Source organism: Acanthaster planci, linkage group LG02, assembly GCF_054643075.1.
Source record: "Acanthaster planci isolate LZ-2023a linkage group LG02, COTS_SCS, whole genome shotgun sequence".
Taxonomy (NCBI): Eukaryota; Metazoa; Echinodermata; class Asteroidea; order Valvatida; family Acanthasteridae; genus Acanthaster; species Acanthaster planci.
Window position 1 is genome coordinate 11,120,942 of NC_141778.1, and position 15,530 is coordinate 11,136,471.

At 41.0% G+C, this 15,530-nt stretch overlaps 2 protein-coding genes across 4 annotated transcripts; both read left to right on the plus strand.

Moving 5' to 3' along the window:
• Positions 1 to 743: 743 nt before the first annotated feature.
• On the plus strand, positions 744 to 7,527 carry LOC147799885 (uncharacterized). 3 transcript variants are annotated; one of them, XM_087133200.1, is made up of 7 exons: positions 744 to 854; positions 1,202 to 1,380; positions 2,631 to 2,690; positions 5,157 to 5,264; positions 5,650 to 5,802; positions 6,265 to 6,355; positions 6,484 to 7,527. In XM_087133200.1, the coding sequence occupies exons 2-7, from the start codon at positions 1,225 to 1,227 to the stop codon at positions 6,903 to 6,905; spliced, it is 990 nt and encodes a 329-aa protein (XP_086989326.1). In that variant the 5' UTR covers positions 744 to 854; positions 1,202 to 1,224; the 3' UTR covers positions 6,906 to 7,527. The 3 variants fall into 3 exon arrangements, with proteins under 3 accessions (XP_086989326.1, XP_086989327.1, XP_086989328.1); XM_087133201.1 differs by having other exon boundaries at positions 764 to 878; XM_087133202.1 differs by having other exon boundaries at positions 850 to 980.
• A 155-nt stretch (positions 7,528 to 7,682) lies between these two features.
• LOC110978305 (uncharacterized) lies at positions 7,683 to 15,013 on the plus strand. The gene is made up of 7 exons (XM_022233206.2): positions 7,683 to 7,925; positions 8,897 to 9,135; positions 12,436 to 12,516; positions 12,746 to 12,853; positions 13,435 to 13,557; positions 13,805 to 13,883; positions 14,260 to 15,013. Exons 2-7 carry the CDS (start codon positions 8,920 to 8,922, stop codon positions 14,397 to 14,399), a joined length of 747 nt encoding a protein of 248 aa, XP_022088898.1. The 5' UTR covers positions 7,683 to 7,925; positions 8,897 to 8,919; the 3' UTR covers positions 14,400 to 15,013.
• Positions 15,014 to 15,530: the final 517 nt, after the last annotated feature.

Consider the following 15,530-nt stretch of genomic DNA (forward strand, 5'->3'; position numbering starts at 1 on the left):
ATTCCAAGTTCTTTTGCTGCTGTGTTAATTAAATCAGTGACGACCAGAGCTGCAACAACAAAAGTCATCAACCGGGTGTCTCCGAGAAACCAGAGGATTTTGTTTCTTTTTGTTACCCCTAGAGGGCGTCGTCAGGTCATTGTTTGTCGCTTTCTTGTACACGATAACCAAAAAGGATGATATTCATGACATGCACGTCAGTGGATGCTAGCGTGTGTACAAAACTGCTGAAGTTGATGAGTTGTTTGTAGTTGTGACCAACTTTCCAAAATGCATTCTTGAATATTTCAACGCATTTTAAACCTGTATTTTTTTCCATTTTCAACCGGATAACATGAGAAGCATTTCAAATGATCACAGCCATTTAAAAAAATACGTTTTACACAGTTTGCTCATATCATGTTAATAGAAACATGATTTTGTCTGAAATTATCATCGTGGTGATGGTGATGGTGGTGGGAAAACGTGAATTACATTTCAAGGAGTCATAAACTTCATGCTCAGCAGTAAAATTGCCAATGATATTTGGAAAGACAATAACTTAAAGCCAAGTTTCCGTTTTCACAAAATGCAACTTCATCTGACATTTCCATAATTCTTAGAGCAGTTTCTTCACCTACAATTGTCATTTGTTCTTCTTGAAGCCATGTGAGAGTGTCAATGATTTACTTCCATTTGTGTTGATATACACAAAAGGCAAACCTGTTACGTAAGAGTTCATACAATGGCGTCATCAAGCCCTCTCTATCACAAAAATACACAGAGCGCTATATGTACCTATCGTATCCTGTGTTGCAGAACTGCATGCATGAAGGCAATAAGTCCTCAAAGAGTCTTTTCATATTCATGGCCGGGTACGTATAATTCAAACTATACTTGTAAGTAACGATTGACCGCAAATTTTGAATTTTACAAATTTGTCCAGAGGAACACATCATATAAACATGCTCTTTATTTGGAGGTATGGAAGGATAATAAAGGTTTGTAACATGTTATATAGGTGTTGATCGCATTTAAGTGCTATGTAAAGTGATTTATATTAAAGTGGTGTCATAAAAGAAAAAGAGTGATGGGCTCACTAGACATTCACTTTTTCAGTTAGTCACAAGAAAGCCATCATAAAAGGTCATACTATAACAAAAGTATGTTTGTCTGCACCCGTCAAATGTGAAAACGTATTTTTATATTACTTTATTTGCAGGCCTTCATTTGAATTAATCTGGAATGGTATCGGGCTCCAGAATGATCCAAAAGGCGTATTTATACTGGTCCATAGCTCAGGCCTTCGTGGCACTGACAGTTACTGCACTAGGAATTACTGCCCTAACGTTGGATTGTAAGTTCAGTGATAGCGCTGTGCCTCTGTGGTCTGGGGCTTGGGTGAGTTAATTAGGATTTAATTTGTAGCGTCGGAGCGAAACTTAGGTTAACGCGTTTTGTTTTTATAAAGCCGTAATGTGTTGGAGTGTACTCTACTTTATGTTGGCGATTTAATTTCTCTAAACTTAATTACACCACTCTCAAAACAAGTGAATTCTCACTTTGAAAATGTGTGTTGTGTGATCCTAAGTGCCATAGGAGTCAATAAAACAGGCTAGATGGCCCGGCAAACAATGACGATCGACTGTTTAATGTTTAAATTAATGTGAAAAAAGGGAACAGCATCAGCAAGATGCTCCCCTTGACAACGGCAACGGCTAGCAAAGGAAAGACCCGTATCTTACTTATACATTCACATGAAATTGCTAAGTACACAACGAGAAAAACAGTCTATGTTGTTACATTTCAGTGTGTTCTTGATACAATTTCATTCGATTTACCAAATAGGAAACAGCGGCCTGCGGCGATTTCTCGTCAACCTAAAGGCTAAAGGCCACAAGTTAAATGGATACAAGACTACAAGCACATCAGATACTCTGCAACATTAAACAATTAGAAAAGCGAAGAGTTAGCTTTGATTTGAAAGTTGTCCAGGTGATAGCAAGCATGTGAGCATTCACAGGAATTAGTTAAATTAAGTGAATTAATAGGTGAAATGATTTGAGTCAATGACTCGAATTGTGTCCGACTCGCACAATTTTTGGCGACTCGACTGGACTTGAGTCTCTGCGACTAAATGACTCAACTCGATTCGAATCTCTTATGGAGGCTCGAATCGAGCACAAGCTTGTAAGACTCCAGTCTCAAAAAAATTAAAGTATGTCTAAATGAAGGTAAATACTAAAAATGACTTACATGTAGTTTTGCTTTTATTGTATTTTTCAAATTGTCTCGATCTCAGTACTTTAGTCGACTCAACTTGACTACACAAAGTGACTCCACTCGACTCAACTCAAGTCACCACATTTGGTGACTCGTTACAACATTGTAATCTGCATAATTGATTGGTCGAATAAATAATGAGAAGTTATTGGAATAAGAAGGAGTTTAAAGATAAATCTTAACATGAACTGAGTATATACTTCCTCGACTTTAACGTTCCAGCCTATGTAACAGTTGCATACGAATCGACCAATCACGTCCTAGCATCCACTTCATTAGAGTGAGCATAAACTTTTTAAAAGGCGGAAGTTCATGGTTGCCGGTGTTCGTCTTTGAAACTATTGCTCCATTTTCTTTTTTTTTTTCAGTTCTTCCTGTGCGGACTTCTCGGAATCTCTGCCTCTCGTAACACAAATAACAATTGTCTGGTAAGACACTTCTATGAAATTCATACTCCTTCAAACCATGGAAGAAGGACACGAAAGGAGTTGTAACTCACGCACTTCAAAGCGTCTAATGATGGTCGCCGCCGCACTTGACGAAAAATAGAAAACATTCCCAAAATGCCTTATTGCTGCCTGCATCTTAGCCAGACAAGCGGGGCCAGTAATATCCTGGCAATACTTGTAGTTTGTTTGCTTGCAATTGAATACAAACTATCGATGAGACCAGGAAATAGAGAGAGAAAAATTCCGAATATTAGACCTACTTTTGCCATCACAAATAAACTTTTGACACACTGTTTCATTATCCATGCAAAGTTTGTAATTCTAGTCTCCTCCGTCCAATACATCAGTGTTCAAAGACAAGGTACGAATTTGGCTAAGACTGGCCAACAAAATGTTCACTACTTCTGGAAAGATCAGTTTATTGGGAACAAAAAGCGCTATTTCATCACAGGGAGTGATCGTGAAATCTCATAAAATACGCCTTTGTGCAAATGCCATAATAAACATTATTCAAACAAAACACAAAGTCTCACAAACAGCTTGGCTATTTATTCCAAAAAGAAGTCCACAAGAAAGCGTTCGATAAGGGCAACAACTGCGCATGAACGCTTCGGGTACACAGCCTAATAAAAGCAACTGCGCAAGGACTAAATTTGATGTTGTTGTCGGATCATATCAAGCACCAACGATGGCATGAATATTCAGCTTCCTATACTGTAGTACACAACATTTTGGGATGCAGATTACCAACGAAAAATTGCGGCGACGATCATTGGGTACAAAGGGGGCTTATGGTTGCAAAACAGGTGGTGGGTAGCAGGCGTGTGCTGCGCTCTGGCTATGGACATACTGGGAATGCCAGAAAGTGGTAATCGGCCAAAGGTTATAGCCCGGGCTGTTCAAACTCCTTCTGTGTCCTTCCCCCATGTTCAGACATACCCCATTCTTTCAGAGATGTAAGACGGCTTTGTTTTCCACATTCCTTTCGCTTACTATTTACATCGGCGTTTTAAAATCTGTCACCCCACTGCTTAATTTGTGGATTTTTTAAAAACGTTTTCATATGGGCAATACTCGTTATTAAAAATTAATGTTCTTATGGCTCAAATCAACTTTACTTGAACTGAGGGACCTTTCTGACTTCCACTTGAATACAAAGTGTGTTTATTTTTCTGGGTGATCAGGCACCTTTTTTAGTCTCACATATCGCACCTGATCAGACTACCCACCACAGATAATAAACGAGGCTTTTCACCGAGAAATGTCCTTGTTTGGAACCCGGCCGAAATATATTATGAAATTCCCTGAATTACACGACTTCAGCGTCAGTATGTACGGTCATGGGCACAAAAGAGGTCGAAAGGAGAATTCGATCGAGCCGGCTTCTGTAGCGTAGTATGTACGGAAAAGGATTACGTGTTGCTGGTTTTCTTGGTTAGAAACCAAGATGTGAGGTTTTCTCCTTTCAATATCTTTTTTCTTTCAGGTTATTTCCTGTTGGAAACACGAAATATGTCAATCAGGCGTAAATTAGTGCCAGAAATTGGGGGGGATGGAGGTGGGGAAGGTTGGGGGAGGGAATGACTTGCCCGTCCATGAGAATTTGAAGGGGGGGGGGCTGACACCATTGACTCGATATGGGGGTTGATGTTCATGATATTGATGTACATCTGTAATATACATTCAAAAGGGCATATTTATGGCATTATAACTTGTTTTCCCTTTATTGAGCTATACTGAACGTATTTTAGTCGATGGAAGTCTGAAAAATTTATTATGATCCGTTTTCATTTTTTGCACACTACAAAAGGGGGAGATGATCCAATAGCCCATCCCCCACCTCAATACGTGGGGGGATGCACAGTATACCCCCCCATCTCCCCGGGACTTACGCCGATGGTTGGAAAATTTCAATTAAAAAAGTTATTTTATTATTACTTTCATTTGTAGCCCTGAATTTTATTTGAGGAAAAAAGTTCACTTCAACGCATTCTGGATTAGGTAATACCGTGTTTCTTTCGACCCGTTCCGAATGGGGGCTTTTCCCCGTAAAAGTTGCGTCTTTTAATGGCAGTGGGCAGTCTGATTGGGGGCACCTCAATGTTATGAGAGGTGATTGTGATGAAGGACGTATGTTTGCAGATTTCCCTTGTATGAAAAATTAGTTTATCGCTTCAAAATAGGTGCTTAAATGAAATCTGGGTCCAGTCTTTGCGCAGACATGACCAGGGTTTAAGTCAGCCTCTTAACTACGCAACTTCTTCAGTTTTCTTCCACTGTTATTCCATCGGTTAATACACAATCTGATTTTTACCATTCCACTTGTTAATGCACATCCTGCCTTCTCACCAGCAACAGCGGCATATCCTCTAACGGTAGCGTGATGATCCTCACACAAAATTAATTCACTCACGGAAAACACGGTGTGCTTTTATGTCCCTGTAGACTGGCGGCCATCTTGTATTCTGCGTTATTGGTATTATGTATTCAATCAACATGACGGTGCTGTTTTCAACTGCAGCGGCTGAAGAAGAGGAAACTACTGATAGCGAGGTTAGTGTTTGATTATATCAAGCGAAAAGTGTGGACAATCGGCGTATGTTTACCTGTGCCCGACTTAATTGAACGTGGCTTGGCACGTCTATCTACATGAAGAGCGGGAAGTCGTAGCGAAATAGCTCGCACTGCCCGAGGTTACGTCCGACTGAAGTTTTGTTGCATAAGTTAAACTTCATATCATTAATTCTGCAAAATTACCCCTTGTGCTGAAAAGCAAACGTGTATCTCAGCTGATAGCCTTCTGTATAAATTTGTACTTTATAAGCAATATGGAGGTATTGTGACAAAATGAAAGCTCAGATTTGTTCAAGTCAAGTGAGGTAGTGAATAAATTATCTTTTCTTACTGCAAGATCCCCTTTCTAAATTGCTGTCCACAGTCGCCTCTAGCGGCAAGGGCGGCCGTAGATATAACCTTGGCCACCTTGGGGATAGTACAGGTGTTTCTGTCCGTTCGATGCCTCGCATTTGCCAGTAAGGTGTGCTGCAGCGGGAATAACTTAGCGCCGAGGCGCAACAGTCGGCCCAATACAGTGAGTACTGTGGACTTCTTCATCGGAACAGGGAAGTTAGAATTATCAAAAAGTCAGTGCTTGAAAAGGCACCTTTACTCCCCACAATCGACTTGCTTCAGAGGATGAGGCATAGAGGCCCATTTTCTGTAATACAATGGACTTGCTAAAGAGGATGAGGCATAGAGGTTTATTTTCTGTAACACTGTACGTTAACCTAAGCCAACGCTCGCTTATGAGGACCAGATTGTTCAAAAGGTTAACTGCAGAGGACAAAAAGATTTGTAAAGAAAGTCTTCCAAAGTTGTGAGGCCGATTTTAAAGAATGGCTTACATCCCATATTCCCTTTTTCCCGAGACAATTTGAAATGAAGCATGTTTGTTAAAAGATTCCTAGAGGAGCACAATAACATGTTTTCCTCATCACCAAGCAGATTGAAACAATCACTGGGATAAATATACTTTTATGTCACTTGTTCATAGGAAAACCCTCGGGAGATAGAGGTAGCTGGAATGAACATTGATGTTGATGTGCCGCAGACACCAAGTACAGTGATGGCGCCCCCTAGCTATGGTGAGTGAATAAACTGTTTACACTAGGGCAAGCTCAAAATTTCACAATAAACACTGTCTCTTTCTATAAAACGATCGCTTTTAGAAGTGCACTTTCTCACAAAGCATGTTGAATGTCCCTATATACAGCGTATGTTAATTCAACGGCACCACAGTCCTACGATATCCGATTCGCGAACGGGAACTTTCCACCAGTGCCACCTTACGCCGACCAGCCGCCCTCATACAGTGAGGTAACATCAAGTGCCTGGACACCAAACTCTTTGCAAATCCAGATCTCATACACACCCACGAGCGAGGAGCGTCAAGAGCACACAGCGGTTAGCATTGCTGCAGACAGCCAGGCTCGCGAGTCCGAGAACGGGCAAAGTCCGCAGGTCACGACCACAGTTAGTGTTGATCAGGCCACCGATACACCGAGCACGCGGAGCACTCACCAAAAAGCGCAAAATGGAGTGGTCGCTGTGGTGGAAGTTGAACCATCCACACCCAACATTTGTGATACCCACATAGGGGAACTCCTGCGAGAAGACGGCCAGAGTTCACAATAGGCGGTTGTGCTACAGTTAACACCCGTCCAGACTAACCCGACAAAACTTCACATTTTGAGTTAATTAATTTCTACACTTTCTTGGTTAGATCTAGTTTTCAAAAGATAGACGCCATGAAAATTATTGAATACCTCTGAGGAGTATTTATAAGTTTCAAGCTCTAAAAAGTATAAATTTACCTCAAAGGAAAAAATGATTGTATTCCAGAACTAATTAAGTAGGTTTTCGTTCGTGTAACGGACGTTTATAACCAAAACAAGTGAGTAACTAAAAATAGTAATATACTTTATAAAACAAACAAATATTCATGATGTTGACAAATGCCGTAATTCAAATTAAATCCCTAACTACAGACGTGATGTGCTTGCCCCATCAGGTTAATTTGCCTATAATGTTATACTGTAAATGTGTGGGGTTTCTTCAGGATGAGCAATGTCAACTTATTGATCTGCAAATGATGTAATTCGCTGTGCTTCCGTGCATGGTGTTGGCCCAACTAATGATAGCCAAACTGTTCAATTTCTTAAATTTGACAAGCACACAGACGCTATCTGAGTGCTTCTGGGGTCATCCCCCTGTTATAGTTTAGGTAGTGGCCTAAATAAAAACTACAGTATTAGTGATAAGTAAAAAACGACTGCATAGTCCTGAATTCTTTGCTTAACAAGACTGACGTATACTAAATGACTTACCGCGAGGGCACGGCGTACTTTAGACCCACTGAGCTAATGATTAACTAACTTTGGAAATTATTACATTATCTCACAACGGGAACCGGTTCAGGAGAGTGCAAGGCATTGGAAAGGTTGTTATTCAGCGAGGCCATTTCATACATTCAGAATTTCAGTGTTGCGAAAGATACTAAGGATGTGAAGCCCTTTCCTGTTTTAAGAATGAGTAGCACTGGACGCAGAGAAGCACGATAGTTGAAGTCTGCTTGCAGTGCAGATAACAATACGACAGCTGCGGGATAACTTAACAGTCGTTGACATTCTGTTGAAAGCAGTTTTGTTTCCTCAGGTGAGTGTTCAGAAGTTTTTCGTGACCATTGAGAGAGCTTTATCAGTGGAACATGATGGTATATGTAACTGCTGGTTGTAGCGAGGATGAGGATGGCTATTTTCGGGAGTGAACTGAAGAAGGATTCAGCGGGTGGTTTATAATTGTGGTGGTAACTTTAACGATCATATAGGCGATAATGAGGATGTGATGATGGTGTGTGATTGTTGGAATGTCAATAATGGTAATATGCAGGTGTTGATGCAGGAGAGTGATGTGGTGGTAGTGGCGTAATCAAAATGACGGTGGCATGTTGGATTGGTGGTGAATACGACGATAACAACCTTGACAAAGGAACAACTAAGATGACAACACTGGAACTAAGTAATTATGGCAGTTAACGAGGATGAAAAAGCCAGTGAGAACAGATTTTGAGCTGCAATTTTACTTCGCCGTAAACCTAAGTGTAACGTGTAACCGAATGCCAAAATGTGAGAGGGTTAAAAAAATAAATCCTTCATCAACCCTTACCCACTAGGGTGTATGTAAAATCATATTGAAATCGGGGGATTTCAATAAAATAGAATTTCTAACGATGATTGAGCATCTGATCCATGGTAAGGTTGCATAAACTTCACAGTTGCCATTTTTCAAGAGGAGGTAAAGTCCAAAGATTGGGTAATTAAACCAGCCATGGCAATACACGAAGATTGGTCTATATTAGGCTTATTTACATCTTCCGCACACTGATTTATGCACCAATACACTTTTCACCCCGATGTGTCAGGGTTGTCCTCAGTCATTAAGGCAACGTTGACTTCTGGACTAATAGCAACCTCTACTTAACATTCAGAAGTACATTCGAAATTTTGCATGGTGCTAAAGGAAACAAACTCCTATTTTGAAAAACGAGCCCCGCCCAGAAAAAAAGAACAACAAGTCTTGGATTTTATTCTTGAAAATGCCTGTGATTATATGGTGTTACTTGGTAGATATTGTAGAATCTTCAATCAAGATGGCGGGTCCGGGGGAGACGGACCAATCACAGCAAGGAGACGCCACTAGCACCACTACGTCATTCCCTCCCCGAAGCTCACTGGTCAAGCCGATCTACGTGGCGGGAATCCTGCAGCTCATTTTGGCTCTTAGCATCGGCGTGGTTGGCATGTTTGCCTCATCCAAGAACTGCGCACTAAGTATCACCTGGGTTTATTTCTTCAATTCAATCTGGGTGGGTATTTTTTACAAACCCTCCCCAAACCTCAAGCAGCAAGATATATTAAAGGCACGTTATAGCGAAATATGCTGTCACACGTCATCCTCCATTTTTGAAGAGGCACTGTTACTCAAGTATTCGCTTCCTCCGAGGGAACAACAACACTTCACAACAATCAATTCTCACCGCTCCCCGTGTAAATAAGAACCCCCTCGGTACTTTGCCATCAATATCAATTCAGGTGTAGGAGGTTCAATTTCTGAGTTGATTTTCGGCATACAAAAAACCCACGTGTTGCTTCTAATGGGATTCCTCTCAATGGTTAAAACAGATACAGTTGTGCTCCATTATCCATACCCTTTGGAAAATAACATACCTTTCTAAATTCTTCATTTGTAGAAGCTATTAGGCCTATGTTGGTACTTCCGCTATATCTTTTGTATATTTGTTGCAATACACAAAGCCACATATGAGTTGGCTAAACTTCATTTGCATAATAATAGATACGTCCCGGGTTTCTTTTTTGCTCCTGGTCAAAATTATTCATACCCCGACAAAATCCCAAGAAAAAAATGTCCTTTCATTCATACTGCTTTTTTTCACTTTCTATGACTGCAAGAATCTTTGGCCTGAAGCAATCTAAAAATATTTCAATAGAATAAATACCTTGTTTTAATGACTTTGTGCTCAAGAATCTGATGAAATGCCACCCCCCCCAAAAAAAGAAGGTAAAAATAAGACAGGTTTTCAGATCATTCTCAGTTACTCGTCACCTCGGCCAAGAAGTAGGAACTCGATTAGGATATACGCCAGTGTATCGTGAATGCCCATAAAGAAGGCAAAGGGTACAAGGCAGTTTCCAATCAATATGAGGTCCCTGTTGCAACAGTTCAGAGTATCATCAGGAAGCATATGAGGTTCAACACAGTGAAAAAACCGTGATGGGTGTGGCAGGAAGGGCAAAGTATCTCCTAGACTCGCCAGAAAAATCTGTCGGGAGACCAACAACAACCCACGGATCAAAATCAAGGCCCTAAATGATACCCTTGACAAGGCAGGAACGAAGGTGTCACTGGCAACCATCCAGTGAGTATTGCACAAAGAAGGTCTCCTTGGACACAGGCCCAGGAAGACACCACTACTCAGGAAGAAACTGATAAGGAGGCTCGTCTGGCACTTGCCAGAGCACATCAAAACCAAGATCCTACCTTTTGGTCATCGGTCCAGTGGTCTGATGAGGCAAAGATGAAGTTGTTTGGCCACATGGATATTGCCTACGTCTAGAGGAAGCAAGGAGAAGCATACAAGCCGAAGAACACAGTCCCAACCGTAAAGCATGGTGGTGGCACCATAATGCTATGGAGTTGCTTCTTTGCTAGTGGCACTGGAAACCTCATTAAGATAACAGGGCATTATGAAAAAGGAGGATTATATCAAGATCCTTGATAACAATGTGAAAGCGTCGGCAGAGAAACTCCAGCTTGGACCAGACTGGACGTACCAGTAGGACATCGGACCCCAATAACACCGTCAAGGTAGTAAAGCAGTGGTTCAAGGACAATGGTGTTCATGTACTAGAATAGCCAAACCAAAGTCCTGACCTAAATGCAACAGACAATCTTTGGGAGGAGCTGAAGACCAGCGTGATGGCCAGGAGACCATCCAACCTGACCCAGCCGAGTGGGCCAACATCCCACGTGAGACAGAAAGCTTGTGGACACTTAAGGGAGGCAGTCATCAAGAACAAAGGTCACGCTATTGACTATTAAGAAGAGACTTTTGACTATGTAAATGTGGGGTTTGAATAATTTTGACCAGGAGCAAAAAGAAACCCGCGTCGTATCTATTATTATGCAAATGAAGTTTAGCCAACTCATATGTGGGTCTGTGTATTGCAACAAACAGATAAAAGATATCATCGTGGAAGCACCAACGTAATAGCTTTTACGACTGAAGAAGTTAGAAAAGTATGTTATTTTCCAAAGGGCATGAATAATTGAGTACAACTGTAACTATGAAAGCTTCATCCACACCGCCTACAAGGGTTTTTATTTTGAAGGCACAATGCTACTGTACCCACCGTTAGTTGTTTCAGATTAATTGTCAACTTTGGCGAACTATTGTAACCAATGAAGGTAAACTTTCAGTTAGAGAAGTAGCTAATAACTGATAATTATTGTTTGCCCTGTATTCATTTTCAGCACTGTTTGATATGATTCCCAACCATAAACCCAGCTCTCTCGTTGAAAGGGATAAAAACAACGCGGACACTAATAAAGCAAAACCAGTTTTCACATTTTTTACAACACCTATTAACTTAGTATTTAAACAACTATGAACAAAACAACTAAGATGTTTCAATAAGCTTGTGTGCCAGTACGACTTCGGGGAAGGAGAAGTGGGATGTGAATGGGGGAAAGGAGGTTCTTATTACGGGCGCTTCATTCGGAAAACCAGCACCACGGGTGCATTGTTTTTGATGAGCTCACGCGCGTCGGGGCACATCATTGCAAATGACGTTTGGATGTGGAGACTCTGATCCAATCCAAGACCTCTGACGAAGCCGCCAGACCGGGCCAGTAGCACTATGACGACATAAACTCCACGCCACCGTCGATTGCAAATTGACATCAAAACGTCGTCAGACGGCAGTCTCCCGGTCCCAAGGGATGTGTCCCTGTGGCAGACTCACGTCAAACGCCATCAATGGGCACAGTCGCCACGTGAAACTCCGCGATAGCAGCGATGGTTCTGATGGTGAGGGATAAAAGGCATACCCCAAAAGTCCATCAAAGTTTTACGTCGACAAACATTCCATATACATACACCCTCGCATGACAAGAAATCCCATTGCTTAGGCACACAACAGTTTGGTAAAAAAATAACAAAAAAGCTGCTAGCCCGTCAAGGGTTAAACTGCTTGCCTCGTTAATGTCAAGACATTGTTTACTCCATGCAAAACACAGTAATCAGTCCGGTAACTACAATTAATTAAACTAACTTAATTTAAAAAATGAGTAAGAATCATTTTACCAACTCGTTTATCAAAACCTAAAAAACCGATGACACCAAATCTACACAGTTGATACAAGAAAAACATTATCATATTTAAAACTAGTCCATTAAAGCACGAAAACAAAAGCTAAAGAACCACTGCTTCAATCTTTGTTTAGTGGACGCTAGTGTCACCTCAAAACACACGTGGCTGTCCATATCCACAACATTTAATAGCTAAAATAAAAAGGGCATCTCCATTGTTTTTCCACACAAGTAATAGCCTTCCTGCATGGCTCAAACGATGTTTCTTTTCCCTAGTTTATCGTATCAAGTTCGGTGGGTCTGTCACCTTCCAGACGAGGCGCAGTGGCACTAGGAATGAAGGAAATCAAAAGGACGGTAAGTTTACAAGTGGTTTTTAAAAAGTCCTTTAGGCCTCAAATGTTCTCAAGTTCTTCAAAGTGTAGCTCTCAATCATATCGGTGGAACTAATTAAATCTAGCACGTTAGACCTGCTTTCTGGTACGTCAAGATAACCATCTCTGCTTTGTTGTACCTGCGAATCACTGACGTCTTCTCTCAGGGATTCTGGTATTTAAATAAAGTGGCACAATAATTTTTTTCTCAGATGAAATGGTATCGAATGATGTGTCTTGTTGGTCTGCTGATGATCTTCGGTTTTATGACCGTGGAACTGATTGGCATATTCCAGGAACCTAAACCAGCTCGAGTAGAGGTGAGGCAAACACAATCACCATGTCACCAAGTCACCTTATCACCTCTTCACCACCGTCCCCATCACAATGAAACGTGTTATCTGATCGATCACCAGCGTCATATTTACTATCACCATGATATGAATTACGGCCCTTTAATACCACTAATACACATATCCGGTACGAATTCCTACTAAAGCTCTGCAATCCCTGTGGATGCTTACAGTCAGTTTGTCAAAAAAATAAAGTCATGCTAGAGGAAAAGTGTTATTCAAAAACTCAACAGTCCTTGTGCAAGCAAGTTTGGTAAACCGAGGAAGCAGTGGATGCTAAGCAGAAAATTGTTGGAGTGTGCACATACGGTATGATTGGTGGATAAGGTTGGCACACGTCAAAGCTTCTGGTAACCAGACATTACAAGAACGAACACTCCGACTTTCATTGCCTGAAAGCCTGCTTGCAGAAACAAAAGAAAGAAAAGAAAAGTCAAGAACAACAAACATTGATGGAAATAATCCAAACTATTGGGAAAAAGGCAAATACATGTATTAATACAAACTTTCATCTGGTCAGTAAGTTGACAAACTCCTTTCTTCAACAGTGGAACTGCATGACGATGCACTTGATCATTCTCGTCGTAGGCTTCGCTGCTCTCGTGGTGTCAATGGGAGGTATAGCAGCATCCACAAGACTTATCATCGTCTTCAACAGGATGCAGAGACAGGTATAATGACGTCTGCATTCCTGCTTGTTGTTTTTGTAACCAACAAGAGATGTTCAACATACTGTGGCAACACAATTCCAAAAGGGGAAGTAGTATCCCTCCTTTTGTCTCCTACAAGCGTTTGAGGTGAATTAAAATTACGTAAAGTATTCGTATATCATCCATCATTATTGTAATTGCCAGGTATTACTTTGCTCTTTCTGATGCAAGATCAACGACTCTCTATAAATTGTCATTGTCGGTGCAGGGGTATGACAACACCTTTTCAGCGCAGTCCAACACAGTGTCTGGCAGCCTGGGACACACAAACTACGGCATGACACCAGGTGAGGAGAACAATACACAGAGAAACACGGTCAAAGGCAGTTTATTATAAATTTTGTCATTAATTGGTGCAGCTTGTGTTTTGTTTTAATACGTACGTGTTTGAATCAGTTGACAGGGCATGAAAGTTAAAAATTCATCTATGAGAGGTGGTTGCAATGAATATCCCTTAGATCTCCTCAGGGGTGTGCATATCACTTGAAACTATTGTCTATGATAAGACAAAAATCACCAAGGCCATGTTAGAAAAGCGTACGGCGCCCTCTAGTAGCACGACACTTTACCCAATATCTGACCAGCCCATTTTTAAGGCATCCTTTGTCCCTTTGGCGTCACTTTTTTTTCTGAAACGGGTTTTGTGTTGCCCTGATTCCACAGATATGTTCATCTTACCAGAGTATTCTGTCGATGCTGACTTGCCACCAAGCTACGCTGACGTTGTGTCCGGAAAAGCCGACGGAAATGAATGTCGGTCGGGCATTGACGCACCTGATGAACCCTCGTCGAGCAACTCGTAACACGTTCCAGAGCTTCAGCCACAGGCTGTAGAGGGCGCTGTGTATGAACGTAGCACTGGACCATTTCTGCACGTGAATAATTTTCATTATGTTGATGCATACTCTAAGAGTTTTCCGCAGGGATAATTTGCATGTTTGGGCAAAGCCTGAGTGAAAGTTGTACATTTTTTGTTGTCAATGAATATTGAGACGCGAGGGCTGGTTGCCCGCATAACCCAACATACTGCTAACGATTTTGTGCCGGAAACCGACATGGAAGTGTGAGCGACTATAATGAGCTGGTCACGATGAACACACGATCGTGAAGTCCTTCGCCATCCCACATCACGCAAAATAAACCACATCGGCCTACTACATGACGATGGGGAGCCCTCTCTTGATGTTAAGCCAATCCTGATATCAAACAAATGACCAAGACTTATATGCATCGAGGGATTTCTGTTTATCCATTTTTACAAGGAGTTATCTGTTATTAGAAATTTGATGGCTAAATGCCTCATTGAAATTTCAACTAACCTTTTGAGCAGCTATGATGGTTTATAGTATTTGAAATAACTTAGATATTGTAGTGTGAAAATAAACACAAACCTTTTCGCTTTGGCAAACGGGAAAAATCTTTGACAACCATTGACTGGTCTTCCATCATTGCGTCAGCGTATTTAGCCATTTCATAGTTATGAGGCTATTAGTTACAACAATTTAAAGTGAAAAATGAAATCTAGAGATGGTGGAAATTCGAGCAATTTCGTGAATGTATACAATACAACCATGCATTGACTGGTCTTCCATCATTGCGTCAGCGTATTTAGCCATTTCATAGTTATGAGGCTATTAGTTACAACAATTTAAAGTGAAAAATGAAATCTAGAGATGGTGGAAATTCGAGCAATTTCGTGAATGTATACAATATCTCAACGTCTCTGCAAACAAATAGTTGGAAAGCAGTGTTTATTTTCTTTTTTAATTAGTGTTTATTGGATAATAAAACGGTCCCGTTCGATTAGTTGGACGTCATATTTGCATTTAGGATGAGTTTTCTCTTTGAACGTTTTTCTGTTATTTTCAGGTGATGTCCGATATTTTCTTTGTAATAGTTGTGTTCACTATGCATTTCAACTTCCAAGTGTAAAA

Excerpts from the sequence above, each read along its gene's own strand:
- LOC147799885 (XM_087133200.1), top strand. The coding sequence starts at position 1,225 with ATGGTATCGGGCTCCAGAATGATCCAAAAGGCGTATTTATACTGGTCC. Across the intron at positions 5,265-5,649 it reads AGGAAACTACTGATAGCGAG|TCGCCTCTAGCGGCAAGGGC; the intron begins GTTAGTGTTTGA and ends TGCTGTCCACAG. Across the intron at positions 5,803-6,264 it reads GCAACAGTCGGCCCAATACA|GAAAACCCTCGGGAGATAGA; the intron begins GTGAGTACTGTG and ends ACTTGTTCATAG.
- LOC110978305 (XM_022233206.2), top strand. The coding sequence starts at position 8,920 with ATGGCGGGTCCGGGGGAGACGGACCAATCACAGCAAGGAGACGCCACT. Across the intron at positions 12,854-13,434 it reads CTAAACCAGCTCGAGTAGAG|TGGAACTGCATGACGATGCA; the intron begins GTGAGGCAAACA and ends TTTCTTCAACAG. Across the intron at positions 13,884-14,259 it reads AAACTACGGCATGACACCAG|ATATGTTCATCTTACCAGAG; the intron begins GTGAGGAGAACA and ends CTGATTCCACAG.